The sequence below is a fragment of the Rhinatrema bivittatum genome, chromosome 7 (assembly GCF_901001135.1).
Source record: "Rhinatrema bivittatum chromosome 7, aRhiBiv1.1, whole genome shotgun sequence".
NCBI classification, from domain to species: domain Eukaryota; kingdom Metazoa; phylum Chordata; class Amphibia; order Gymnophiona; family Rhinatrematidae; genus Rhinatrema; species Rhinatrema bivittatum.
In genome coordinates, this window is record NC_042621.1 from 141,458,453 (window position 1) to 141,485,901 (window position 27,449).

General features: G+C 46.4%; 1 protein-coding gene across 1 annotated transcript in view; it reads left to right on the forward strand.

Moving 5' to 3' along the window:
- The window catches only part of CNGB1 (cyclic nucleotide gated channel subunit beta 1), a 106,850-nt gene that overhangs the window by 61,700 nt on the left and 17,701 nt on the right, over positions 1–27,449 (forward strand). The window contains exons 12-16 of the mRNA XM_029609273.1: positions 965–1,051; positions 4,960–5,024; positions 13,589–13,711; positions 16,051–16,192; positions 18,276–18,435. Of these exons, the coding sequence (XP_029465133.1) occupies positions 965–1,051; positions 4,960–5,024; positions 13,589–13,711; positions 16,051–16,192; positions 18,276–18,435 (577 nt within the window). The remainder of the gene's footprint in view (positions 1–964; positions 1,052–4,959; positions 5,025–13,588; positions 13,712–16,050; positions 16,193–18,275; positions 18,436–27,449) is intronic.

Here is a 27,449-nt window from a genome sequence, read left to right on the forward strand (position 1 = left end):
GTCGGGTCGGTGTTGTCAAATGCTGTCCAAGCAATGCTAAGATAAGTGTCCGGTTTCCAAACAAAATTTCTTCTCAAAAAAAAGTTTTCAAAAAAATGTACATTAATGAGTGTGGTCACTGATGATTATAAATTGGTTATACAGTCAAAAATAACCTAATTGAAGTGTTAGCAGCATCTAAACGCTGCACAACATTAGCGTGAGGTATCCAAATAGAAGCCCACGCAGTTTATGAGGTGTCCACACTAAATTTATAGACTACATAGTACAAACTGTTTTCAGCTCATGAATATAGTGTTTCTGTAAATATAATATGCCTGTTGTAAGAGATATTTTTCCTCAGAAGAGCGTTCTTGTGAATGTTCGTTTTCATGTAAAATTTGTTATAAGTGCATAATTAAAGTTTGTGTGGGGGGTGGTGTGTGCAAGGCTATAAGGTTTCCCTAGGGTATGTAATACCCTTCCCTTACCATGGGTAAGGGAAGGGTATTACATACCCTGGGGAGGAGTGGATGGGTGTCAGCTTTTAAAAATATAGATTTCTGGAGGGAGCTGGGCTTTATTTGACGGGCCTGGGAGAGAGACTGAATGAATCATGGAGAGGTGGGGGCAGCACAGTAATTGCTCTCACAGGACAGCAACAAAGCTAACACCGGCCCTGCCTGAGTAGAAAAGATTGCTCTGGTGATTTTCATTTTTAAATCTTGTTTTGGTTTGCACAGAGCTCCAACTGCTTGGTCCCCGCATATTGTAGGCACTTGCCTGGTTACTTTTCAGGTGCTCAGCTCTCCTAAGTTATTATTCACTACTTGGAAAGAGCCTTCTTGGTCCTCATTGCATTTTTATTTGTAGTCCATATTGCCTATTTCTTCATGCCATCAGACATTTAGGTATCTCATCCCTTCAGATGAATGAACTTTCATATATGTTACCTGATTTTATTTGTTTAAATAACTTATTTCAGATGGATTTGATCTCGCTTCTTCCTCTGGATTTCCTTTACTTTAAGTTTGGTGTGAAATCGCTATTGCGTTTCCCACGCCTGTTGAAGGTAAGCATATGTAGCTCCTTCCTGTCCTATGTCCTGGTTACAGAGGTGATAGGCGTATGAGTCCCATGTATGGGGTCATGCAGATAGTGAACTGAAATCTCAGCAGAAGGAAACCCAGGATAACAATCTCACTCATTGGGTTGGGGTTTCCCAATTACTTGCATTTATCTGGGGTAGAAGGTATAAATCCAGTAGTTAATGGAGAAACTATTTACTGAATAAGAAAAGTAATTATGTGTAATGCGCTGAACAAAATCTTCTCTGCAGCCTGCCTTTTCCCTGTCTTCTTGACTTTAAAAGCCGTGTGCATTAGCAGCACGAATTCTGAAGAAAAGGAGGAATCCGACGAGGAATACGCAGCCCCCTCAGGGCTATTCTCGACTATTGGAGAGGATGGACCTGTGGGAGCACCGCCCCCCTCCCCCCCCCCCCCCCCCGAAGGCATTTGCTGTGGAGATAGCAAAGGAGTAAAATCCCCTCCCCCACTGCGATCTGTGCGACTGCCTGCAGGGATCCCAAAATGGCCGTCGCTCCCACGCTTATCAGGAGCGGCTCATCTGACCCTGCACAACTTGTCCAGGTCCTTAGCCGCCTTGTGAGCAGGGAGCACAGAGGCCTTTGTGCGAGAGACGACCACGCGACGAGCCACACGCGTGGCAGGAGGAGCCCCGGGGCATGGTCAGGCTGGCGAAAACCAAAGGGAACCGACGCGGCGAAAGACTAAGAAAAACAGCGGCGCAGCTTGGCAGGGGACCAAGGGAAAGTACAGGAGAACCGGCGCGGGAAAGAGTAGAAAATTTCGGGGTTTTTTTGTTTTTTTTTGTAAAATTAAAGCAAACCTGCCCAATCGCTGACCTTGGTTCTGGACAGTAGGTGCTCCTGCTCCCACTGAAGTGAATGAGCCGGGCTCCCCACTATCACCCCAGTGCTGCTTATCAACGTGACAGGGCCCTCGACCCTTCTGAACAGCTGCCTCGACCAGGGAGGATGGTCCCCTCAGGAGACTGACAGGCCTTCACAACGATTTTCCTTCTCCTTCCCTCTGTCAAAAACTGTTTTTGTTTTTTTTTTTTAAACAAAGAAAGGAACACAAACCCCTAAATTGTTAACTAATCCTGACTTTCTAAGGTCTATTAATCCTTTGGTTTTTTTTTAATCAGAAGAGACTGTGGGTTTTGCACCTCCGCCATCTGCTGGAGACAGAGTAAGACTGAGGGACTGTGGGTGGCACCTTGGTATATATGGCAGTGTTGTTTTGAAAAACGTCTCTGTCTCCATCTGCTGGAGGGGAGGCAAAACCCAGGTGTCTGGACTGATCCGGGTACGTACAGGGAAGGGCTTTTTTAGTCATGGAGTGGTGAAATTAGGGAGCATTTTGCCAATAGAGGCACTCATTACTACAACCCGGTACAACTTCATTATTAAAGTGGACAAGTTGTAAAGGAAAAAGAGGTCTAGGGTAGGATGATGTTACATTTTTGGGACAAATGCTGGTTCAGAAAATTTTAGCTGATCACTATATTTGGGGACTGGTTTCTTTTTTTTCACTGCCACAGAACTCACTCCAGATGTTTAATGATGTTTTTGACACTTCCCTTGTATTAACATGTAGTCAGAGCTGTTAAAGCAGGGGTGGCCACATCCGGTCCTTAAGAGCCACAAACAAGCCTAGTTTTCAGGATATCCACAATAAATATGCATGAGATAAATATGCATACCATGGAGGCAACGTATGCAAATCTATCTCATGCATGTTCACTGTTGATATCCTGAAAACCTGGCCTGTTTGCGGTTCTCAAGGACTGGGGTTGGCCCCCCCCCCTGTGTTAAAGTATTGCAAGAAAGCTGAACTGGATGGATTTCAGGTCTTTCAATCTATCTGTCGGGCCAATTCAGTATGGTGTGCTCGGCTGAGCGCACATTTAGCCCCCGTTTGGTTGCGCATTTTTGATGCGCTATTTTTACCCCTTATACAGTAAGGGGTAATAGCGCGTGGAAAATGCGCGGCCAACCCCCCTGAAACTAATAGCGCCCGCAACATGCAAATGCATGTTAATGAGCCTATTCATTATTCCCGCGCGATATAGAAAGTAAAATTTGCAGCGAAGCCGCACATTTTACTTTCAGAAATTAATGCCTGCCCAAAGGAAGACGTTAATTTCAGCCGGCACAGGGAAAGTGTACAGAAAAGTAGAAAAAAATGCTTTTCTGTACACCCTTTGACTTAATATCATAGCGATATTAAGTCGGAGGCCCCAAAAATAAAAAAAAATTAAAAATCTGCCCGCGGCCCGCGGGTTGGAAGACGGACGCTCAATTTTGCCTGCGTCGGTTTTCCAAACCGGTGGCTGTCAGCAGGGTTCGATAACCGATGCCAGTAAAATTAAGCGTTGGCTGTCAAACCTGCTGACAGCCGCCGCTTCTGTCAGTAAAGCGGTGCTAGGGACGCACTAGTGTCCCTAGTGCCTCCTTTTTACCATAGGCCCTAATTTGCATACCTTTGCTTCCTGAATTGTGCACCCAGGAGAGTGGCCTGGGCGCTCGTCAGGAGAGCTGGCGCTCGCCCACTCTCCCGCGTTGTTTACTGTATCGACCCTTATGTAACTGTACGTAATCTATTCTGCCTGCATGAACATCGAGGGACCAATAATCAAAACATTTGACTTGGGTACATGTGTGTGTGGTAAAAGTATGTGTGTGCTGCTCATAGTGCGTGTACTTTTAGCCATGTTAAAGAAAAGGGACGTGGCTAGGTCATGAGGAGGAAACACACGCTTGGCACAAGCATTTTCAAATCACTGCATGTACTTTCCGGTGCATCCTTGGTGCCTGAGTGGAATTTTAACAGGAAAACCCCACAAGGAGTTTCCCTTGGAAAATTAGCTTGTGATTAGACCTGTGGAACTGCAAGGCCTGCATGGTGTCTCGGGGAGGATAATTTTCTAACTGTGTGTGGTGGGAAAAGATCTGCACATATGTTTTACATGCGGACTTTTACCCCAAATTTTCAAAACAAACTTATGGGCACATGTTCACTGGGAAAATGTGTGCATGAGTCCTCTGGTGTGTGTAGAAACTCACCCCACAAAGTTGCACCTGCTCTATCAAGGATATAACTTGTGCAGGTGAAGTGCCATGCGCACTTTCTAGCATGCAGAAGTATGCGTGTAAGTCCTAGCTCCGCCTCCTGGAATGCCTTCCCCCAGTTTGCATAAAAGCGCACACAGAGTTGGGATACACAGATACTTTTACGCAAATTGAACCCCGCCTATTTTGGTATAGCCATTTCCGCACATGAAACCAGGCTTTGGAAATTCAGTCCTTAAACAGAGGCGTCCTGTGCATATTACAGAACTGACGCAGGGTTGCCTGGGCGGGAGAATGATTGCTGGTCTAGCGGCAACCGCTGCTCGCACAGGCGCCATACTGAGGAATTCTGTCTCGTCAAAGATGAACCAGAAGGCCGGGTGTCCTGGGAGGATGGGGAAGAATGTGAGAAACACAAAAAAAAGGTGAAAAGCTTCCGTCCCGAGTATAATATAGAATGCGTTCTTCAGAAAACAGAACCTTTTATTTCAGTTCATTAGAGGGGAAGACAGGTTACAGTAAAAAGTTCTGAAGAAAGGGCTAAGAGTTTGAAAGGGAGCGATAAAACTCTGAAGAAAAGATTTGTGACTTGGTATGACGGGCGGGGTCCAGAAAACGGATTTTAAAAAGTGTTAGGAACTCAATAGCCAGTGACTGGGAATGAAGACCTGCAGGATGGGAAGGAAGGGAGGAAAAATTTAATTCCACGTCACAGTGTGGAGTCTCTCTTACTGGTGAGTGCTGAAATTGTTTGAACTGTAGCTTATTAAAGCCTTCGGTATTACTGATTCACTGATTTGTCTCTCTGTCTTTCTTGATAGTACATGGCCTTCTTTGAGTTCAATAACCGCCTGGAAGCCATTCTCAGTAAGGCTTACATTTACAGGTGAGACTGCTCAGCAGCAAACCCCTGCAGACACATATTAACTTCTTGTTTTTTTCCTGTGCGCATTACTGAGGCAATCTATTTCCACTAAGCCACTCGGTAACAAGGTGTGCAGATTATTTTGTACCCCTCATCTACTAACGTCAGTGAATTTTCAAAGAGAAACTCGATAATTTTGGAAAATTCGCTAAAGCATATGCTGGTACCGTATAGTTTGCACCTCCTATATCTGTGGCTGGGGTACATAGGGCAAAACTGTGGGCATATTGGAAAATTCAGTATACCTGCATGGTTTCCTTTCCCAACCTAGACATGACCCCAGGAACACCTTTGTTTTGTACAGGTAAAAGTGCTTGCATTGGGAAATATCGTGCCCATTTTGTACTCATTAACAGGCTGATGCAGAAAGATGTGTTCAGCCGAATGCAGTTGTACCTGCACTTGAATGCATATTTTGTGAACGTAAATCTTACTGCCGATGTAGCAAGGAGTTTTACACTCACAAAATGTGCATTAAAAAATGTGAATATTGCTTAGCACCCTCGCATGGAAATTCCGTGCTAATGAGGGCATTAAGTATTCCTTCCCGATGCAGAGAGGGGCGCTGGCTGAACTCACATTTTCTTAACACTGGAAACGTTACTCCTGGTCAGAGGTGGAATAAAGTTTCCAGCGCACATGGGTACATCGGGACAACAAGCACATTGTCTTGGATGCAAACTGGATGACAGCAGCTGAGACGCCACCCAATTTGCAGCAGTGAATTCACTCACCAGATTGTTGAGCAACTGCTCCCAAAATGAAATTATATTTAACAAGGTGGTGCAAGTATGACAGGAAGTGGTTTAAATGCTCAGTTCTTCTGCCTGCCCACCCTCTGCCCAGGTTTAAAAAATGTGTTCAGTCTATTCTGAATTAATATTTTGCTGTCTGTGCCCTTTTTTAAACTCCTGATGCATTAGCTTACTGCATCGGGAATTTAACAAAATTTAGTCTGGGGGGGGGGCGCTCTAACGACATCAACCAAGTTGGCTGCCTAACTTCAGAGCTCCTCTCCCCTGCTTTTTATATCCTTCACTTTACGGTGCTAATTCCATTATTATTGGGCATTCTCTGTACTATTATGTGGCTCAAGTGTTTACGATGGCAACCAAGCGGAAAACAACCGGCCTTAAGCAATTTTCATTCAGTAAAAATGCAATGACTCTCCTTGGGGAGGATGGTGAGGTGACCGTGCAGGCCGTTGACGGCACAGGCTGAAAAGATGCTGAGGACCCGACGATCAGCCCAAAGACAACTGCAAGCCCTACCAACTTACCCTCCCAAGACGAGCTTCGCGGCTGGTTTCTTGAATTGAGAACGGATATGAAGCAGCACAAGGCTGAACTGCTTGCTTCCATTTCAGAAGTCTGTGAGAATCTCATGGCCCTGGGGTCCAGAGTCGATGAACTAGATCTGCGGGTTGAGAGTCACAGCGCTGCACTCACAAATATGACGGCGCAACAGAAATCTATACAAGCGGAGTGCGCCTCTCTCGCCAACAAACTAGAAGACCTAGAAGGTATATCATGGCACTGCAACTTGAGAATAAGGGGAGTCCCGGAAACCGCTGACTACACAGATGTTCATGCCATGTCGCAGAAAATCTGCATCTTCATTCTCTCCGTGCAGGCTGATGGCGCCCTTGAAAGCAACTCTGCCACACCGCCTATCAAGATCGAGAGGGCCCATAGAGCTTTGGGCCCTCGTCTTAGGAACTGACCTAGAGATCTTATTTTTTGCCTTTTTAGCTTTGTGCAGAAATCTCAAATTTTTGAGGAAGCGAGAAACCAGAGAGAATGGCTGTGGGAGGGGCATTCCCTCGCAACTTTAACGATCTGGCCCCGTCGTCCCTGCGCAAGAGGTTTGAAATTCGTGAAGTGACAGCTTCCCTGCGGTCTACAGGTATCCGGTACCACTGGAACTTTCCTTTTAGCCTGCAATTTATGCTTAAAGGAACCTCCTTCTGAGTTAAATCTGCACCGGAGGCTGCGGAGGCCTTTCAAAAAGTGAACTTGCCTATCACCTTCACCCTGCCCAAGATGGCGCTGGCCACATTGAAAGCAGATCTGCAACCCCGATGGTATTGAGCAGGGAAAGTGAGGGCACTCTGAAGATTCACACTCTGCCTTGTCAGATCAAGGCTGAAGGACTTTTGTTGTCTCCGGATAACTGATGTTCTGCGTATTGTTTGCTGCAGGCATACCTCCGCTTTGACAGACCTTTAGCGCTGGTTTATTTTCCTTGTCACTCTGTATTCTCAGTGAAGGTTATTCACTTATTTTTACATTTATTGTGCAGGGGATATCGGCCGGGAGCTGTTGATGGTTTGATGTTTCTCTCCCTTAAGGGTAGTGAGATTCGCCAGAATGGATGGGTGAATCAGTTTGGGGATTCTGGGATAGTTAGGGGGAAATGTCATTTGTCCTACCTTACTTATATACAGAATTGGTATGGTGCTTTTCGTTCCTTATGCTCTCTGAATATTCTTAAAAAGTTATTTTTCTTGTCTCTACACACTTTTCTATGGCGACCAAGATAAGACCCTTTACATTCAAAGAAATTAACACCCACCAGAAGAGATACTTATTATCTCAAGAGTTAAAATCTCAAAAAGACTTTCTAGTCCTACTCCAGGAAACACATCTTTGAAAGAGGCATGAACATCTAGTGAATCTCCCTGACTGTCTTCTTAGAATTATGGCTGCTAGCTCCAAAGGTGCTAGGTACTGGGGTGGGTATTTTGATTTCTGCCCATTTTGCTCATGAGATATTATCCCAAATTGCAGATCCTCTAGGCCGCTATTGTCTGGTGAAACTACGGGAGTGGATAGAAGTATTCACAATAGTAAGTGTTTATGCTCCCAGTATTGCTCAAAGATCTTTTTTACATTCTCTAGATAAACTCTTGCTGGACAATTCTGAGGGATCACTATTGTTAGGTGGGGATTTTAATCTCACCAGAAATTCTACATTAGATAACTCCCATCACATAAGTACCCCTTCTTCCTTACAGGGGAGTAGACAACAACTGTCTGTCCTCATGTTTCAGTGGGGACTAGCTGATATCTGGAGGCAATGTCACCCTACCTCACGAATGTACACTTTTTACTCTTCTCCTCATAGATTATACTCTCGTCTCGGTTATTTCCTCTCTGATACAATTTTGCAAAATTGGGTGGGGGTGGGAATTGGGAACATCACCTGGTCCGACCATTTCCCCATGTGGCTCGAAGTTAAATTTCAGGATGCAGATAGGGGTATTAGCTTCTGGCGCCTAAATGCTCAAGGATGATTCTTTTTCTAGGTTTTTTGGGGGAACATCTCCAGTCTTACTTTCCAGCTAATTCTTCTACCCCCATCTCTAAAGGTGTGATCTGGGACTGCAAGGGGTATTCTCATTTCCCAAGTGACCTTTTGCAAGAAAGATAGAGAGAAGTCCCGTATAGCATTAATTGATAAAATATCTCAAGTTTCTTATCTACATATGAAGTCTCAATCTAAGTCGGTCCTCAAGCACCTCTCTTTAGCCAGAACTGCTTTAAAATCCCTCAACGATGAATGATTATCTCATCAACTTAATTTAGCTAAACAAGCTTATTATGAAGGGGGTATTAAGGCTGAGAGTTATTTAGCTAGAAGGCTAAAAGCCCTTTCCTAGCGTGTAGCAGATGGACTCAGGGCCAATGGGTATAATGTACTCCTGATAGCAGTTGGAGACGGATCAGATTTCAATCTGACATCAGCCCTAGTACATATACCCCTGCAGGAAGTACAGCTTTTCGGTATTTTCTGTCTCCATAGCAGTCAGGGACTCTATGCACGCTCGCACAGCGTTAGAGTAATTTTACCAAAGAAAACCAAAATAAGAAGAAATCTTACTTCTACAGACGAGCCCCGCTGTTCTGCGGTGACACCCAGTGGGTCCCTCCCCCAGTTGAGAATTCTCGAGGTGATTTCCGCGATCCCTTGGAGGTAAGCCTCGGTCCGGCGGCCAACCCTCGGCGGGGACCTAGCCCCCGACACCGGGTGAGGCTGAGAGGCAGCGGGTGCAACTTCAAGCGCGGCGGTGAAGGTATTTTCTCTCTCCCCCCGCAGCCGGAGACCGCCCGGAACAAGACCGGGAAGCGTCGAGACAAGGTAAGGTAGAAATCTATTTAAAAGTCTCCGGTCTCCGAAGCTCGAGGAGTCGCACAGGTCGCCAGTCGGGACCAATGCCACCAGGTTGATCTGCCCTAGCAGGGCTAGACCCCAGTCAGATCCGAGGGTCCTCCCACGTGGAGACCCTCCGAGGTGGTCGCCATATTGTCCTCGTGGTCGCCGTCACCATTTTGATCTGTTCGCCGCTCTGTCTGCCGTTCCGATCCGTGCGCACAGAGGCGAGCCGTGCACACAAATACCTTGTGTGCACAACGTCGCGCGCCCAAGTACCGTGCGCACAAGCGACGTGCATAGCCATGCGCTCACTGTGCCAGGCGCATAACTTCGATCTGTGCGCACAACAGTTGCACATCTCCCTGAGAGTGCACCAAACCTACGCGCACAACTTCGACGCACAGGAGCGCACAACTGTATGTTTCGCGCACAAGCCATGGCACCACCGGAAAATAAACTCAAGGCTCAGGGCCTTTGCCCAGCATACCACATTAGGGCTGCACAGCATGAGGAGGCCACAGCCCTGTGTATACAGTGTGAAGAGGCCCTAGGGGATCCAACTCATGGCCCCCCCCCAGCCGGTACCGGGTTCCAGCTTCTCAGACAGTACACCGGTCCTAGCATTGCACAGCGGAACTCCCCCTCAAATGGGGCTCCCCAGGGACACGGCGCCCCTTAGTCTAGACCAAGCATCTATCTTCTGGGTGGAGTTCTTCAAAGGTCTGCATACCTTCGTCCACATGCAACCGGGGCCTCCTATAATACGGCCACAAGCTCCACCAGAGGACCTCAACATCCCGGGACCCTCCATGCCCAGGGAAGTGATCCCACCATCTAGAAGCCCCACCTTCGGGAACAAGGACAACTCGGATGAGGAGTTAGAACCCCTGGAGGAAGGAAAACTCCCTCCGGGGACAGAGCCCCACCAAACCATGAGATGATTCTTCACCAAGGACGAGCTTCCAGACCTGGTCACACACAGCTTAAAAGAGCTTGCTATCCCGGGCACAAGTGCCTCAGGGGAACCTAAGATGAACCCCCTATTAGAGGGACTCCATCAGACCTCCTGTCATTTCCCACTATTACAAGCCGTCCAGCAACTAATCGACTTGGAATGGGATGCCCCAGAAACTACGTTCAAAGGGGGGCGTGCTCTGGCAGCCATGTACCCTCTGGACCCAGCTGCCAAAGATCTCCTGGCATGTCCGAAATGGCTGCCATGGTCTGTGCGGTCTCGAAGCGCACTACTATTCTGGTGGAGGGAGGAGCAGCACTCAAGGATGCTCAAGACAGACATCTGGAATCTATCGTCAAACAATCCTTTGATGTTTCCACTATGTCTTTACAGATCGCGGCCTGCTGTGCCGTGGTGACACAGACCAGGAGCAACACTCCTGGGGAGTGTTGCAGTATCATTCCTCACGGATACCGCTTCTGATCTGGTGCGCACCGCAGCTAGAGGAGTGTCATTCGCCATAGCAGCCAGAAGACAACTCTGGCTCTGAAAATGTTCGGCCGACGCATCCTCCAAAACGAGACACACAAGGATGCCTTTCAAGGGAACACTCCTGTTCGGAAGCGAACTAGAGAAACTAGCCAACAAATGGGGCGAGTCCCCACTGCCGTGACCTCCGGAGGACAGGAATAAGAGAAACCAGCGATCCTTCCCCCGAACTTCCCAGGGCAGAGGATCACAGTGCTTCAACTCATATAGAAGCACATATCAAGTGGCCCGCCCCACAGGCCGAAGTCAGTCCTTTCGGAACAAGCATAACAAAAGGGGAGCCAGTCGGGCCCAGGCCCCAACCGCACCCCACAATGAAAATCAGCCGACCCATCCAAAGGAAGAAGCCATAGGGGGCAGACTTGCCCTATTCTACCAAAGATGGGTCGAGATAACTTCGGACAAGTTGGTCCTATCCATCATTCGAGAGGGATATTACCTGGATTTCCACCACCTCCCTCCGGACAAGTTTGTGGAATCCCCCTGCCATGATCCTTCCTAAAGGATGGCAGTGGAAGCTACACTGACCAGATTGCTAGCCTTAGAGGCTATAACACTGGTACCTCCACAGGAAATAAATACTGGACATTATTCCATCTATTTTATAGTCCCCAAGAAAGAAAGAATGTTCAGGCCCATCCTGGACCTCAAGGCGGTCAACCGTCACCTGAAGATTCTTCGCTTCCGCATGGAAACCCTACGCTCAGTAATAAGGGTGATACAATCGGGAGAGTTCCTTATATCCCTGGATCTGTTGGAGGCCTACCTACACATTCGATCCATCAAGAGCATCAGCGCTTTCTACGCTTCTTGATCCTGAACCGTCACTATGAGAAGTATGCCTGAACAGAAAACCAACATGGAGAAGGAAATCCCCAGAAGCCTCTGCGTGTCTTTGGCCTGCCTGGGCTGAATGGACTCTGAGTGACTTTCTGAGCATGATGTGCAGAATGTCCCTGGATATCTACAAAAGCAGGCAAGCTGGCACCAGACAGGTGATGTCTATTCATACAGTCACAAAAGAAGAAACCACAGGGGAGCTTCAGGCACTATCCTCAGGAGTTTGTAATCAACATAGCTACAGACAGTGTTGATTGCCTTGACCAGTAAGAGTTTAACTGAACAAAGAAAGTCATGGGAAATGGGCTACACATCCTGGGAAGCCAATCAGGGTTAGTTAGGGTTAATCTTATCATGCAGTTGACATGACAACCTATGTAAATGATCCTTTGGGCAGTCATGCAAATCTCTAGAACCTTCTATCCTTTTCCTGTATTTGAATGCTATCTATAAAACAAGGGTCACTTCCTGTATCCAGGGAGATGCTGGTCAGTTTGTAAGACTAAGGGCACCCAGTATCCAGCATCTCCCGAGAACACTTATATTGATTAATAAAAATACATTATACTTTTACTGAGTCTAAGTGTTCTTGTGTCCCTGGCCATAAGCATAGAGTAAGCTTTACAACTACCAGTTTCTGGCACTACCATTCGGGTTAGCCACTGCACTCCGTACGTGCACCAAGATCATAGTGGTGGTGGCACAGATTGCCTGATCAGGGAGAAATCCCTAGAGGAAAGCCACCAGGCAACCAACAGAATCAAAACTGTACTGGAGAGCCTCGGGTGGGTGGTCAACACAAACAAGAGCTGTCTACAGCCCTTCCAATCTCTAGAATACTTGGGAGTCAGGTTCGACCCCAAACAAGACACCAAACAAGACAACGTCATCCTGACACCGACAAGGAGATCAAACTGATGACCCAGTTACGAACCCTGTTGAGTGAACTTCGCCCCACAGCATGGGACTACCTACAAGTCCTCGGCCTCATGGCATCCACACTGGAAGTAGTGCCATGGGCAAGAGCTCACATGAGACCCCTACAGTGCTCACTACTATCACGATGGAATCCACTGTCCCAGAACTACACCATACATCTTCAGTTCCCGGACCCAATTACGATGGTGGCTACAAGAAGGCCATCTGAGCCAGGGAACAAGACTATCCTCAGCAACCTGGATCCTGCTCATCACAGATGCCAGCCTACGAGGATGGGGAGCACACTGCCAGGAGCTAACTGCCCAAGGGCAATGGAACAAAGAAGAGTCGGGATGGAACATCAATCGCCTAGAAGCCCGGGCAGTCAGACTAGCCTGCCTACAGTTTGGTCACAGACTCTGAGACAAAGCAGTCAGAATAATGTCGGACAATGCCACAACAGTGGCCTACATCAACCGTCAGGGAGGAACCAGAAGCCAACAGGTGCTTCTGGAAATAGACCCCCTAATGTCATCGGCGGAAGCGAATCTTCAAGAGATCTTGGCCATCCACATTGCTGGGAAAGATAATGTCGCTGCAGATTACCTCAGCAGAGAAAGTCTAGACCCAGGAGAATGGAGGCTGTCGACCACAGCATTCCAATTGATAGTAAACCGTTGGGGAACACCAACCATGGACCTCCTGGCAAACCGGTCCAACACCCAAGTGCCCAGTTTCTTCAGCCACAGGCGGGAAGCCCAGTCCCAGGGAATTGATACCCTGGTACAGACCTGGCCACAGGAGACTCTGCTATATGCCTTCCCGCCATGGTCCTTATTGTAGGTACAAAACATAGTAACATAGTACATGGCAGCAGATAAAACCCAGTATGTCCCATCCCGTCCGCCCAGCGGCAATTTGTCTACTGTGGGTAGATGGCTTGTACAGATTCCCATATGGAACCCTCCCGTGTTCTTCGCCCAACCTTTTCAAAATACTGTCACTGCTTTATAGCCCGTATTCCCCTGATTTGGTTTACAGTGGGTCTTTGTGAGGGCTTGTGGTAGAGTTTTTGTAAATTGTGTCATCTTTTTGCTTTTTTTTTCAGGGTGATCCGGACTACGATGTACTTACTCTTCAGCCTTCATGTGAATGCATGTCTGTATTACTGGGCATCAGACTTCGAGGGCCTAGGATCCACGGTCTGGGTCTATAATGGAGATGGAAACAGGTAGATTGCACTGGGAGACTTGAATGCCGCCATTGGAAGGGGGTAATTCTGTAACACTGCAAATTAATAGGGCAGCAAATTGTGCGCATCACTTTTAGCAGTTTTCAAAGTGGACTTACACGCATACGACTGCCTTGAAAAAGCTGGCGCCAAATCTAGCCCGCCCTGGTTGCACCTGCTAAAATGTGCGCTCAGATTGTTCCTGAAGATTTAGGTTCGTGGTTTTAAAAATCCATACAGGGCAAACTCCTCCCTAGCTACACCCCCAGAAAACTCCAGGTAAAGTTTCTCTTGAAAATGAGGTCTCCCTAGAAGTTTACCCATCCAGTATACTCACCACTACTGGTAGGGTTAAACTTGTTCACAATTAACCTAAATCCAACAACCCCACAACTATTAATTATATATATGGGAGAAGGTGGAGGTTTCATATCAACTGAAGCATGCGCCTACAGCCTCAGTAGCTTGTTATTTTTCAAATTTATAATCATTAACACACCACCTACCCACCCTTTATTTTTTGTGCACTGTGTGATAACTCATTCAAAACTAAATTTTTCTTCCCTTTCCTTGTTTTTTCTTTTTTACTTTCTTTTTATTAATTCTTTTAAAATCTTCAAACGCCATTATCACTGACTCCCAACTTGAAACAAACAGTCTCCTCCTTAATTACTTTCATCAACTCCTTAGCTGTCTCCTGCTCCCGACATGGCCGTGCTTCGAAAGTTCTTCCTTCATCCGGGGGAGCTACACCTTACTCCGGTCGCTGGACACACTGATCCCCGTTGGTGTTTCGAAATGTTGTTACATGGTGGTGTTCCCTTTGAAAACTGGTGCAGAATCCTTGGGTAAAAGTACCCCGTGGACTTTTCCCCCTGCTTGCACAGCTTAGAAAATTGTCCCCTCCCCTCCCCAAATATTACATCGTAATCTGCACTCCAAAGCATCATTGAAAGCAGAATGTAGCACAGAGGAGATATTACAAAGGCATTTCCCTACGTAAAGCAGCGTCGTCCGCACAGAAATGGGCTCTGAAAATCGCCTCTCCTCTCTGTATGTGAAAGCGTGCGAGTAATGTCAGCACACGAGAAGGAGTTCCTGGGGGCGCAGTCCAGGATGCGCTAGCGCTCACGCACATGATTTCACTGGGAAACGTAGCCCCCCCCCACCTACCTACACAAATAGCAGGGACAGGTCTGCGTGCGTACCTTTTCCCAACCTGATTTTCAATTTGCTGTAAAGTCTGCAGATAAAAAGTACCCGCATACTTTACAGCTGCTGCGGGCAGCTTGAAAGTTGCCCTCCTGGTAAATATCTGGGTAGGTAAAGACTGATTGGCCTGTGCAATCTGCCCAGACATCTGAGACTCTTCCTCTCCAATTGCCTGCTAGCTCGAGGAGATGAGCACACAAATTCCCAGTTCCCCACCGTGTCCCTCACCTGACCACTCCACAACCCTGTTCCCATCACCACCCTCCACAATTGCCCCAAGCCTGTCCCTCTGCCATTTCTTCTCCTCAGCATCCTCTAACCCCAGCACGCTCTGTGTCTGTTCCAAGCATTTACAAACTCAGTCCTGGCTTTGCTTGCCGACACCTCCTCTGGTAGGCCACTCCATCCCTGCAAAGAAATACCTGCTCATGTTTCCTCTGCACTCACTTTCCTGCAACTTCAGATCACAACCCCCTCTCCCCCCCCCCCCCATCCCAGAATATTCCATTTGTACCTCACAAAACATTTTTCATCTAGACAGTGAGGAGCAATGGCTTTGGTTCCTATGGAATAAAGACTCATCCTTATCATATTGATGTCCGATATGAAGACTGTGCTGTTATTTTTAAAGATTTGAAGTGTAGCAGCATTGGGTTTTTTTTTTTATCCAGTTCTGTTCAATGTTTAATCAACACATCTGCCATAAAGTAGCAGTAACTTCCTAGAGAGGTTGTGTCTTCCATGCAAATTTGGATTGCCAACTTGCTCCATGTCATAAGGGACGGTCCTAGTTTTACCCTCCTGCATCGAGGTAGTTCTGATTTTCTCATTGATGTCCCTAAGAAAATCCAAATTACAAAGCCATGCATCCATTGACGTAAATCCAGGCTTGGATTAGTCTGTGCCTGATGACATACAGCAGACCCATCGGGCAACCCTAATACCAATACACTCTGTTGCTGTACAATACTCCTTCAGAAGCACACTGTGAGATCCATTCACTAAACATGGAGCCACCGGGCCTCTTCCTGCTCCTGCTGTATCCCCGGGAGAGGCATGAAAGGATAGTTGTGGTTCTTCGTTTTAGATGTGACAAATGCTTACTTTTTATGCTTCTTTTTCTGCAGTTACATCCGTTGTTATTACTGGGCTGTGAAAACCTTGATCACCATTGGAGGACTGCCTGACCCGGAAACTCTATTCGAGCTGTGCTTCCAGCTCTTGAACTATTTTATGGGAGTGTTTGCCTTCTCTGTCATGATTGGTCAGGTAAATAACAGGAAATTAGTACCTTTTGCAGGGCAAATATTTTGCAAAGCTGCCCCATTCCAGGACAGAACTCTGAAAGGTCCATATTCATATTCACTGGCAGGGTGGTAAAGTTAAACTTATCCAGCTAATTTTGGAGAGAGATTCAGAGGTGCAGCTGCATTATTGAATATAGACAGCTATGTTAAAGGTGGCCGGATAAGTTTATCTGGCTAATTTTAGGATAGTTCTACGGCATGACCGGAGTTAGCTGGATAACTTATGCAGCTAACCTAACTCCTGACCCAATGCCCGTCGCTTCGTCGCAGGTCCCTGCTCTGGCTGCCGGGTGGGGAGCCATCCCTGCTTGGGACATTGTCTTTTTTAAAAGTATTGGGGAAAAGTTAACTATTTGGGAATATTATTTAGTGTGTTTGTGCTTTTAATAGTCAGTAAGGTAGCGAATAAACAAGTTAGACTGTTTGTAGTTTTAAATAGTCAGTCAGTAAGGCAGCTAGTAAGCAGTAGTTAGTGTGTTTATTTTTAAAAGTTTGTAAGGCAGCTAGTAAGCAGAACTGAGTGTTTTCTATTTAAAACAAAGTAGCCAGAAGCTAGAAATAAGCTAGGAGCAGTGCATACCTAAGTAAAAAGGTTGAAAAGTTCAGTTCAGTTACTCACCTTGGAAAGGTGTTGAGGTAATGTGATTTGGTTTGATTAGGTACCAACATTTGTTAATCAAGAGAGCAGTGAGTCACTCTGGCTGACTAACTGAAGTTAAACTGTTTGTATGTGTTAGTATAGAAGAGCATACCATTTCACCACAGAATCCCCATTGGAGGTTCCTGCTTATTTAAGTGCAGATAACTCCTCTGTCTAGCATGGGATCTTTGTGTTGGAGTTTTGGGAAGAAGGATGATTTTTGTCAGTTCCCTTGTCTAGAATTCCTGTGCTATGTAGGTTAAGAAGTGAGCAAACCACTGTTTATGACCCAGTATCTAGATTGTGGCTCTCAGTGTTTTGAGTATTTTTTAAATATATGGTGTAGTTTTAGATCTGGAGAGAAGTTTTGTTGTCCACCCGTACTGCCCAGGAAAGGAGTGAGGAAAGAAGAGAATTTTATTTCCCTGCTGTTGTGATTTCTAGGATATTTTAGTCTGAAAGATCCGAATAACCTCTAGGAAGAGATTTGGGAGTGTAAAGCTTTTCATCTGGAGAAAGGAGAGAGGTTGGAAAGAGTTGGAGATTTTGGAATTGAGCAGAGGATCACAGATATTTTGGAAGAAGAAAGCCACCAGAGATAGGTGATCCATTCCAACCTAAACATGCTATTTTTCTACCTTCAGGGAGAAAGGAGACCCCTGGAAAAAAAAATACCAAGGGACTATGGACACAGATTGCGTTTGGGGTTAATTATAGAATCAATCTGTTTATTTTGTATGGCTAATTTTGAAGACTTAAAGGATTGAACTGAGGCCCCAGAAAGCCTTTTACCCAGTACCTGGAGGTATACCCTTCCCCCTGTCCCTGCCAGGGTTTGGACTTTGCACTGACTATGCCCTGGTACCAAGTGTGACCCCTTTCTTTATAGTCACCCCTAGAAGAGGGGCTGCATGAGCCTCATGGTTAATGGTTTTGTGTCTTATTCTTAAAGACCTTCATTGAAGATGCTTCCAATTATATCTAAAGGCCGACTACTTCAGAGGCTTTCCTACCATGATTGTAAGGAACACGTTCTTTGACTTCAAACCGAACAAATCTTTTATATGCTTCAGTTTCTGCTCTCTGGTTTGCCCTACTGACTGTCCCATGGAAAATGCCTTGGCTTGCAGAGTAATTTTTATTTGTATTTATTTTATTTATGTATTTATTTATTTATTTATGTAATTTTTATGAAATCCATGCTCCAAAATGTGCTGTTGGGCCTTCCATCTCAAGAGGTGCCTGCATGCAGGTTCTGAAGAATTTAATTGTAAAGTGTTTTGGAATCCTATCTGAATGAATGTTGCTATAAAAATCCAGTTTAGGCCATTTTCCCTAATGGATGATCCAGCCCTAGGTTTATAATTACTTCTCAGTTTCTATTTTTTTCTGTGTCTCTCTGCAGATGAGAGATGTGGTAGGTGCTGCCACAGCTGGACAGACGTACTATAGGAGCTGCATGGACAGTACCATTAAATACATGAATTCCTACAGAATCCCCAAATCTGTACAGAAACGAGTCAAAATGTGGTACGAGTACACATGGCATTCTCAAGGCATGTTGGGTAAGAACCACCAGGATACCTCTTTCATGCATCATTCCAAGTTGTGTATTTTTTTTTGTTCCCACGAATGTTTGCCAAGAAAGACACCTTGCTTTTCTAAATTCTAGTTCTGAAACTACAGGGAATTTCCAAGGTATCAAGGTCAGAATCAGCCTGCTGCCCTTCAGACCCCATATCACATTGGTATCATGGTTCAAGTTAGCTTTTGAAACGCAGAATGAAATTATTATAATCTCAAAGCCACGATTCACAACCAACTTGTGAATACAGTACCAATGACACAGTTGTGCACTAATGCCAGTATTCATATTTTAGCTCAGTCATCTTCACTACTTTTCAAGCAGGAGCCATTTTAGCAAAAAAAATCTTCTGTGTGAGAGCCGGCACCCTGGTCAATGACATTGCTAGCCTGGGACAGGGAGGCGGCGGGAGGTGGGCGGTGAATGCCCTCCGATAATGCAGCTGGCCTTACTGCTGATGCAAACTCAGAGTAACTCATGCAACCGTAACTCCTGGGCGGGACGGATCCTTTTATTTGCACCCAGGGCACATAGAAAAGAGGAGATGGAGCCTTTCTGCGCAACCCACCCCAGAAGTCTCTCTGGGTCTATTCCCCGTGCCGCCAGATAGCTTCTGCCTCTGAGTTCCAGGATTCCAGTCTGGGGACGAACAAAAGTTCTTATACCCTGCTTTCTGCACTTGAGCTCCTTCTCCATCCTCTGTACACAGCAATGATAATTAACACTGTATCTGCATCCAACAAGCACACATGAGAAGAAGGGTGGTTTCCAACTTCTTTACTGATAGTTGATTAGATGACAGAATACTATTTACAGTATTTAATTTGCTTCTCAATTAAAATCAATAAATAATAAGACAGCAGGAAGAATAATAAACGTGTGACTCACTTTTCTAGCAAAGTCTCTCAATTACTTTGGAAGCACTCTTTTTATACTTGAATACCTTCTTTTATCCAACTCCTCAGATTTCTTGGATTATTCAGATTGAAGTTAGTGGAATCCTCTTTTACGCCCCAATTTATTATTCAGCTTCTTCCCACTGAAGACGGTCAGAGTTTATAGTCCCAATGTGAGATTAGAACTTAGTCCCAGTCTCAAACCATTACGGATTCCTCTTAGATCCTTTAATTCCTTATGCGGCACCTGAAGAGTACCTTACTCTCCCTTGTTATCTATCTAGATTAGTAGCAACAAAGTTCTGCTTACCTTCAGCTCCAGCCACTTTGTATTCTCTAGCTCCTTTTCGTAGTGGCATTGCAGGAATCCTCTTCTCCAGCTGTGCACTTCGACGCTCATGGTCTCTTTCCAGATGAAAGACCCCACTCTCCTTTTGGTCAGCTTACTGAGTCCCGGGTACCAAGAACCATCAGCTCCCACTGGAACAAAAATAATCTTTAACCTCAAGAAGCAGGAAGGGTGGAATAGAACTTCCTTGCCTCAGAACGGAGGAGATAGTGCAAAAGACAGTTATTTTAGAGTTGAAACTCCTCTGCATCAGGTCACAGTCAGGTCTATTCTGTGAAGGAGAAATAGCACACTGCAGGTCTTCCCTACCCCATGATCCAGCCGTGAACACAGGGACGCCCCAATCCACTGCAACAAGGGGGACCAGCTCTCACAGGGAATTCTGCAAAATGAGCTTAAAAGCGTCCAAAAGCAACTCTAAACTTCAGACAGACAGGCCAATGAGAGGCTGGCCCCTAAATGGGAAGCTTTCCTTACTCCTTTACCATAAATCAGGAGAAAAATAGAGGACAGGAGGCAGAGAGCATCTGCTCAAACAAAATCCAAATTAAAATCCACAACCGGTCTAAACATCAGTACATTAATTACTCTTTAAAATTACTTTTTAAAATTCTATGCACATTGGGGCGGATTTTAAAAGGAGCGCGAATAACCTACTTTTGTTTGCGCTCCAGGCGCAAACAAAAGTATGCTGGATTTTAGTAGATACGCGCGGAGCCGCGCGTATCTGCTAAAAACCTGGATCGGCGCGCGCAAGGCTATGGATTTTGTATAGCCGGCGCGCGCCGAGCCGCGCAGCCTACCCCCGTTCCCTCCAAGGCCGCTCCGAAATCGGAGCGGCCTTGGAGGGAATCCTCTAACGCCCTCCCCTCACCCTCCCCTCCCTTCCTCTACCTAACCCACCCGCCCGGCCCTGTCTACACCCCCCCCTTACCTTTGTTGGGGGATTTACGCCTTCCAGAGGGAGGCGTAAATCCCCGCGCGCCAGCGGGCCTCCTGCGCGCCGGGCCGCGACCTGGGGGCGGGTACGGAGGGCGCGGCCACGCCCCCGGACCGCCCCGGGCCGTAGCCACGCCCCCGTACCCCCCCAAAACGCTGCCGACACGCCCCGAAAACACCGCGACGACCGGGACCGTCCCCGACATGCCCCCGACACGCCCCCCTCGGAGAACCCCGGGACTTACGCGAGTCCCGGGGCTCTGCACGCGCCGGTAGGCCTATGTAAAATAGGCTTCCCGGCGCGCAGGGCCCTGCTCGCCTAAATCCGCCCGGTTTTGGGCGGATTTAGGCGAGCAGGGCTCTTAAAATCCGCCCCATTATTTGTCAAAATATAGTCATTTGTAATAATTTAAAATGCAAACTGAAAAAAGTTATTGTTCCAATTTTGGAATGTTTTTATGCAGAATTCCCCCAGGAATACTGTAAAAATGCATCAAAGTCTAGCCCCTCCCCCCTGCTCTCTCCCCTACCTCCCCAGAGTTGATTCCCCCTGCAGCTGGCTCTGACTGATGCAGACTCAACTGCCCTCTCCCCAGGCTAAGCCTCCAGCCCTCCCTCCCTCTCCCAGGCTTCAACTGCCTCTCATCTTTCTCCCTAGCAATCCCTTGGTTTGACTCTCCAGTTCTTCCCCAGTTCCTGCTCTTTCTCACTGATTTAGGCTTGAATGCCTTTCCCCCAGGCTAAACCTCCACCTCTCTCTGCCTCCCTCTTTGGCTGGTATATATATGTTGGCAGAGTTATCCAGCTAAGTGCTGCTGAATATCCAGAACCCGAGCAGAGTTACCCAGGTAACTTTACTGCTCCCTGACCCACCGAATATTGATGCTAAAATTCCCAAGCTGGATCAAAATTTAGCATGTCCCATTTAATTCCAAACATTTGCCACCCTGCCTTGAGGTGGAGCAAAGGAACTAACATTCCCGAATTGGTGTGCAAGCCCTTTATCCATCATTCCCCTACCGGCACCCCAATCAACCCCACCTCCTGCCATGCACCTTCTACAGTAAAAGGGTCCACTCCCAGACCAGTGAGCCTAACTTCAGTGCCGGGAAAAATAGTGGAAACTATCCTCAAGATCAAAATTGTAGAGCATATAGAAAGACATGATTTAATGGGACACAGTCAACATGGATTTACCCAAGGGAAGTCTTGCCTAACAAACCTGCTTCATTTTTTTGAAGGGGTTAATAAACATGTGGATAAAGGTGAACCGGTAGATGTAGTGTATTTGGATTTTCAGAAGGCGTTTGACAAAGTCCCTCATGAGAGGCTTCTACGAAAACTAAAAAGTCATGGGATAGGAGGCGATGTCCTTTTGTGGATTACAAACTGGTTAAAAGACAGGAAACAGAGAGTAGGACTAAATGGTCAATTTTCTCAGTGGAAAAGGGTAAACAGTGGAGTGCCTCAGGGATCTGTACTTGGACCGGTGCTTTTCAATATATATATCAATGATCTGGAAAGGAATACAATGAGTGACGTTATCAAATTTGCAGATGATACAAAATTATTCAGAGTAGTTAAATCACAAGCAGACTGTGATACATTACAGGAGGACCTTGCAAGACTGGAAGATTGGGCATCCAAATGGCAGATGAAATTTAATGTGGACAAGTGCAAGGTGTTGCATATAGGGAAAAATAACCCTAGCTGTAGTTACACGATGTTAGGTTCCATATTAGGAGCTACCACCCAAGAAAGAGATCTAGGCGTCATAGTAGATAATACATTGAAATCGTCAGCTCAGTGTGCTGCAGCAGTCAAAAAAGCAAATAAAATGTTAGGAATTATTAGGAAGGGAATGGTTAATAAAACGGAAAATGTCATAATGCCTCTATATCGCTCCATGGTGAGACCACACCTTGAATACTGTGTACAATTCTGGTCGCCGTATCTCAAAAAAGATATAGTTGCAATGGAGAAGGTACAGAGAAGGGCAACCAAAATGATAAAGGGGATGGAACAGCTCCCCTATGAGGAAAGGCTGAAGAGGTTAGGGCTGTTCAGCTTGGAGAAGAGACGGCTGAGGGGGGATATCATAGAGGTCTTTAAGATCATGAGAGGTCTTGAACGAGTAGATGTGACTCGGTTATTTACACTTTCGAATAATAGAAGGACTAGGGGGCATTCCATGAAGTTAGCAAGTAGCACATTTAAGACTAATCGGAGAAAATTCTTTTTCACTCAACGCACAATAAATCTCTGGAATTTGTTGCCAGAGGATGTGGTTAGTGCAGTTAGTGTAGCTGGGTTCAAAAAAGGTTTGGATAAGTTCTTGGAAGAGAAGTCCATTAACTGCTATTAATCAAGTTTACTTAGGGAATAGTCACTGCTATTAATTGCATCAGTAGCATGGGATCTTCTAGGTGTTTGGGTAATTGCCAGGTTCTTGTGGCCTGGTTTGGCCTCTGTTGGAAACAGGATGCTGGGCTTGATGGACCCTTGGTCTGACCCAGCATGGCAATTTCTTATGTTCTTATGTTCTTATGTTACTGAATATCCATCCTCTTCCTCTCAACTACACCACTACCCTTCTCCTGGGCTCTCAGCATGTCCTGACCTGCCACTCCTCCCCCCTTTGCACCTTTTCACATCTTCCTCCTTCCTCCGGCAGGAAGATAGTCGCTCACTTCCTGCCAGCTTGGCAGATCTTCATGGGAAGGCTTGCTTAGCAGTGCCATTCTGGGAGTGACAGCCAAGCTGGCAGGAGATGAGGGGCTGTCTTCCTGCTGGTGAGGAGAGGTGGTGCTGCTGACCTGTAAGGTGGGGTGTTACTTGATCCTATATTCCGCTTATTAAAGAAAAACCCCTTCTAAACCATTCTTATACCCAAGCAATGGATGCCATGTTAATAGACAAAGAAAAGTCACAATATTTCTTTAATTACGTAACAATCTACAGGTTTTGAATTAGAAACCCACATTTACAATTCTAATATCTGATTTTTTAATATAAGTTTAAATATTATTTTTATTTATTATTTATTTCAGGATTTTTATATACATAGGCAGTTCTGGACATCACCTCGGTTTACAATGAACCACAATGCAGCAACAATAAACTAATTAAATAACAATCATTGAAAAAAGCGGCAATAGGCGTTACAAAAAAATAATTAACTAAAAACCATTGAAATACCTAAGTTAATAACAATCTTTGCATTACATGCACAATAAGGGGCGGATTTTCAGAGCCCTGCTCGCGTAAATCCGCCCAAAACCGGGCGGATTTACGCGAGCAGGGCCCTGCGCGCCGGGAAGCCTATTTTACATAGGCCTCCCGGCGCGCGCAGAGCCCTGGGACTTGCGTAAGTCCCGGGGTTCTCCGTGGGGGGCGTGTCGGGGGCGTGTCGGGGGCGGGCCCGGTCGTCGCGGCGTTTCGGGGGCGTGTCGGCAGCGTTTTGGGGGCGGGTACAGGGGCGTGGCTATGGCCCGGGGCGGTCCGGGGGCTTGGCCACGCCCTCCGTACCTGTCCCCAGGTCGCGGCCCGGCGCGCAGGAGGCCCGCTCGCGCGCGGGGATTTACTTCTCCCTCCGGGAGGCGTAAATCCCCGGAGAAAGGTAAGGGGGGGGTGTAGACAGGGCCGGGGAGGTGGGTTAGGTAGAGGAAGGGAGGGGAAGGTGAGGGGAGGGCGTTAGAGGATTCCCTCCAAGGCTGCTCCGATTTCGGAGCGGCCTTGGAGGGAACGGGGGTAGGCTGCGCGGCTCGGCGCGCGCCGGCTATACAAAATCGATAGCCTTGTGCGCGCCGATCCAGGTTTTTAGCAGATATGCGCGGCTCCGCGCGTATCTACTAAAATCCAGCGTACTTTTGTTTGCGCCTGGAGCGCAAACAAAAGTAGGCTATTCGCGCGCCTTTTAAAATCCGCCCCATAATGTAGAAAGAGAGATGGAGCAATGGAAGGAAATTCTAATGGGACACATATTGGAGAGAGGAGGCCAGAGCATGGAAATCTTCGGGGGGGCGGGGGGGGGGGGGGAAGAGGAGAGTGAGAGAGAGCACATTTGAGGGTCAAGTCAGTTATAGGAATGCTTGTTTGAACAGCCAGGTTTTAAGGTTTTGTTTGAATTTCTTATGGCAGGGTTCCTGGCGCAATGTAGTGGGCATTTTATCCCATAAAGTGATTCCAGCTATGGTAATTGAGCGTTCCCTTGTGGATACATGTTTGGTAAGCTTGGGAGCAGGTGTCCGGAGTTTGGCCAGGTGCTGAGTTCTTGTTGGTCGGTTTGCCTTTTGGAATGTAAAAAGGTCAGAGAACCATTGCATATTTTCATTATGTATGGACTTATGTATTAGTGTAAGAGATTTATAGATAATTCTAGAAGCAACTGGTAACCAGTGTAGAGATCGGAGCACTGGTGTAATGTGATCATAGCTGTGTGTGTTGGTGAGTATGCGAGCGGCAGCGTTTTGGAGCATTTGTAATGGTTGTAGTACATTTTTTGGTAGGCCTAGAAGGATGGAGTTGCAATAGTCAATCTTGGATAGTATTGTGTAGAGATGTGAATTGGAACTGGAATCGGTTTGGATTCCAGTTCCGATTCACATCGTGATTTTTTTTTTCGTCCGGCCCGATCGCAGTTTTGTTTATCGGCTGCGCCCGAGCCGATAAACAAAAAACCCACCCCGACCCTTTAAACTAATCCTTTAGCTTCCCCCACCCTCCCGACCCCCCAAAAAACATTTTACAGGTACCTGGTGGTCCAGTGGGGGTCCCGGGAGCGATCTCCCGCTCTCGGGCCGTCAGCTGCCACTAATAAAAATGGCGCCGATGGCCTTTGCCCTTACCATGTGACAGGGTATCCGTGCCATTGGCCGGCCCCTGTCACATGGATGGAGCACTGGATGGCCGGCGCCCGAAGCCCGATTCACATCCCTAGTATTGTGGCTTGCAGCATTGTACGGAAGTCAGAATGGTGTAAGAGTGGCTTAATTCTTTTTAGTGTATGGAGCTTGAAAAGCCATTTTTTATTGTGGCAGCAATGAATCTTTTTAGCGTGAAATGGTTGTCTATAATGATGCCAAGGCTGCAGACCTGATGTGTAGTGGGTAGGCCGGTATGTAATGGGAGAGCTGTGTTAATTGCGGCATCGTTTTGAGGTGAGATGATGAGTAGCTCCATTTTGCTGGTGTTAATTGCCAGATAATTGTCAGTGAGGAGTTTTTTTATTTCAGCGAGAGCAGTATTCCAGACTTTCAGAGCATTGGTAAGCGAGTTATTTATGGGAATGAGAATCTGCACATCATCCACGTAGATGAAGTGCAAGAAGCCCAGTTTAGTGAGGAGTTGACAAAGGGGAATAAGATAAATATTGAAAAGTGTTGAAGAAAGAGAAGATCCTTGAGGTACTCCTTGTGACAGTTTTCTCGGTTTAGATTCGTGTGGACCGATTTTTACACTATAGCTCCTATCACTAAGGTATGATTGGAACCAGCGTAGTGCAGAGCCATCAATGCCAATTTCTGTGAGGCGGGTGATGAGGGTATTGTGATTGAACGTGTCAAATGCAGCAGATATGTCAAGAAGGGCAAGGATGTATGAGTGGCCAGAGTCTAGGGGCTTTTAGTATGGATTCTGAGAGGGAAAGGAGTAGTGTTTCAGTGCTATGTTGCTTACGAAAACCATATTGGGATGGGAAGAGTAGTTGATGTTCTTCTAGATAATCCGTAAGTTGTTTATTGATAATTTTCTCTATTATTTTGGAGAGAAATGGGAGGTTTGAAACTGGGCGATAGCTGGCTCAGCAGGATCCAGATCAGGTTTTTTTTAGCGTAGGCTTTATTATGGCGTGTTTGAGTTGAGTTGGTACCATGCCAGAGGTAATGGATTTATTAAGTATATTTGCAATGGGTTTTGCGATAGTAGTGGGGATGGAAAGGAGTGTTTTTGTGGGCATTATGTCAGTGGGGTGCATTGCTGGTTTGATTTTCTTAAGAAAGGTTTCTATTTCTGGTGCTGACGTGGTCACGAATTTTGTAAGCGATGTCTCCGTATTTGTGAGTGAGGCCGTGTGGTGCATGTTTTGGTTGTGGGTAGATGAGGGAGGTATGTGTGTGGTGTTGGCGTTGTGATTGTTGTCTGGTGTTGGTGCATTGCAGAGGGTGGGAGGGGGGTTGAAGCATGCCATTATGTTTTCGATTTTGTCGTGAAAATAAGAGGCCAGTTTCTCGCATTTGGATCCGTCATCATTGTTTGAGTTCGTGTTGTCAGGGGATGCGATGAGGCTAGAGACGTATTGGAAGAGAGCACGTGGGTTGAATTGGTATTGGTGGATTCTTGATGCGTAATAGTCTTTCTTAAATTTATCGGTGGTTTTACGGTAGTTATGAAGTAGAGACCGGAACTTTAGTAATAAGGCTGGGCTTTGGTTTCTGCACCATTTCTTTTCAGTTTTGCGAAGCTCTGTTTTCATTGTTCTTAGTTCTGGGGTATACCATGGTTTCTTTCCTATCTTGTCAGTATTGACTTCTTTAGTACGTAAGGGGCAGAGTTTGTCTGCTATGCTTCTAGTAATAAGAAACCAGGATGATGAGGCAGTATTGGCGTCTGTGAGGTCTAATTTATTGAGTTCCTCTGCTAGTGCATCTATCACATCTTCTGATCTACATTGTTTTCGGGATGTAATCGTTTTTTTGTAATGTGTAGGTTGGGGGCTGTATTTAATTGTGTAGCAAGTGTCTATCCGGTAATGGTCTGACCAGGGTATAGGATACTAGTATCTGCCTGTCCAAGGTGACAAAGCTATGAGGT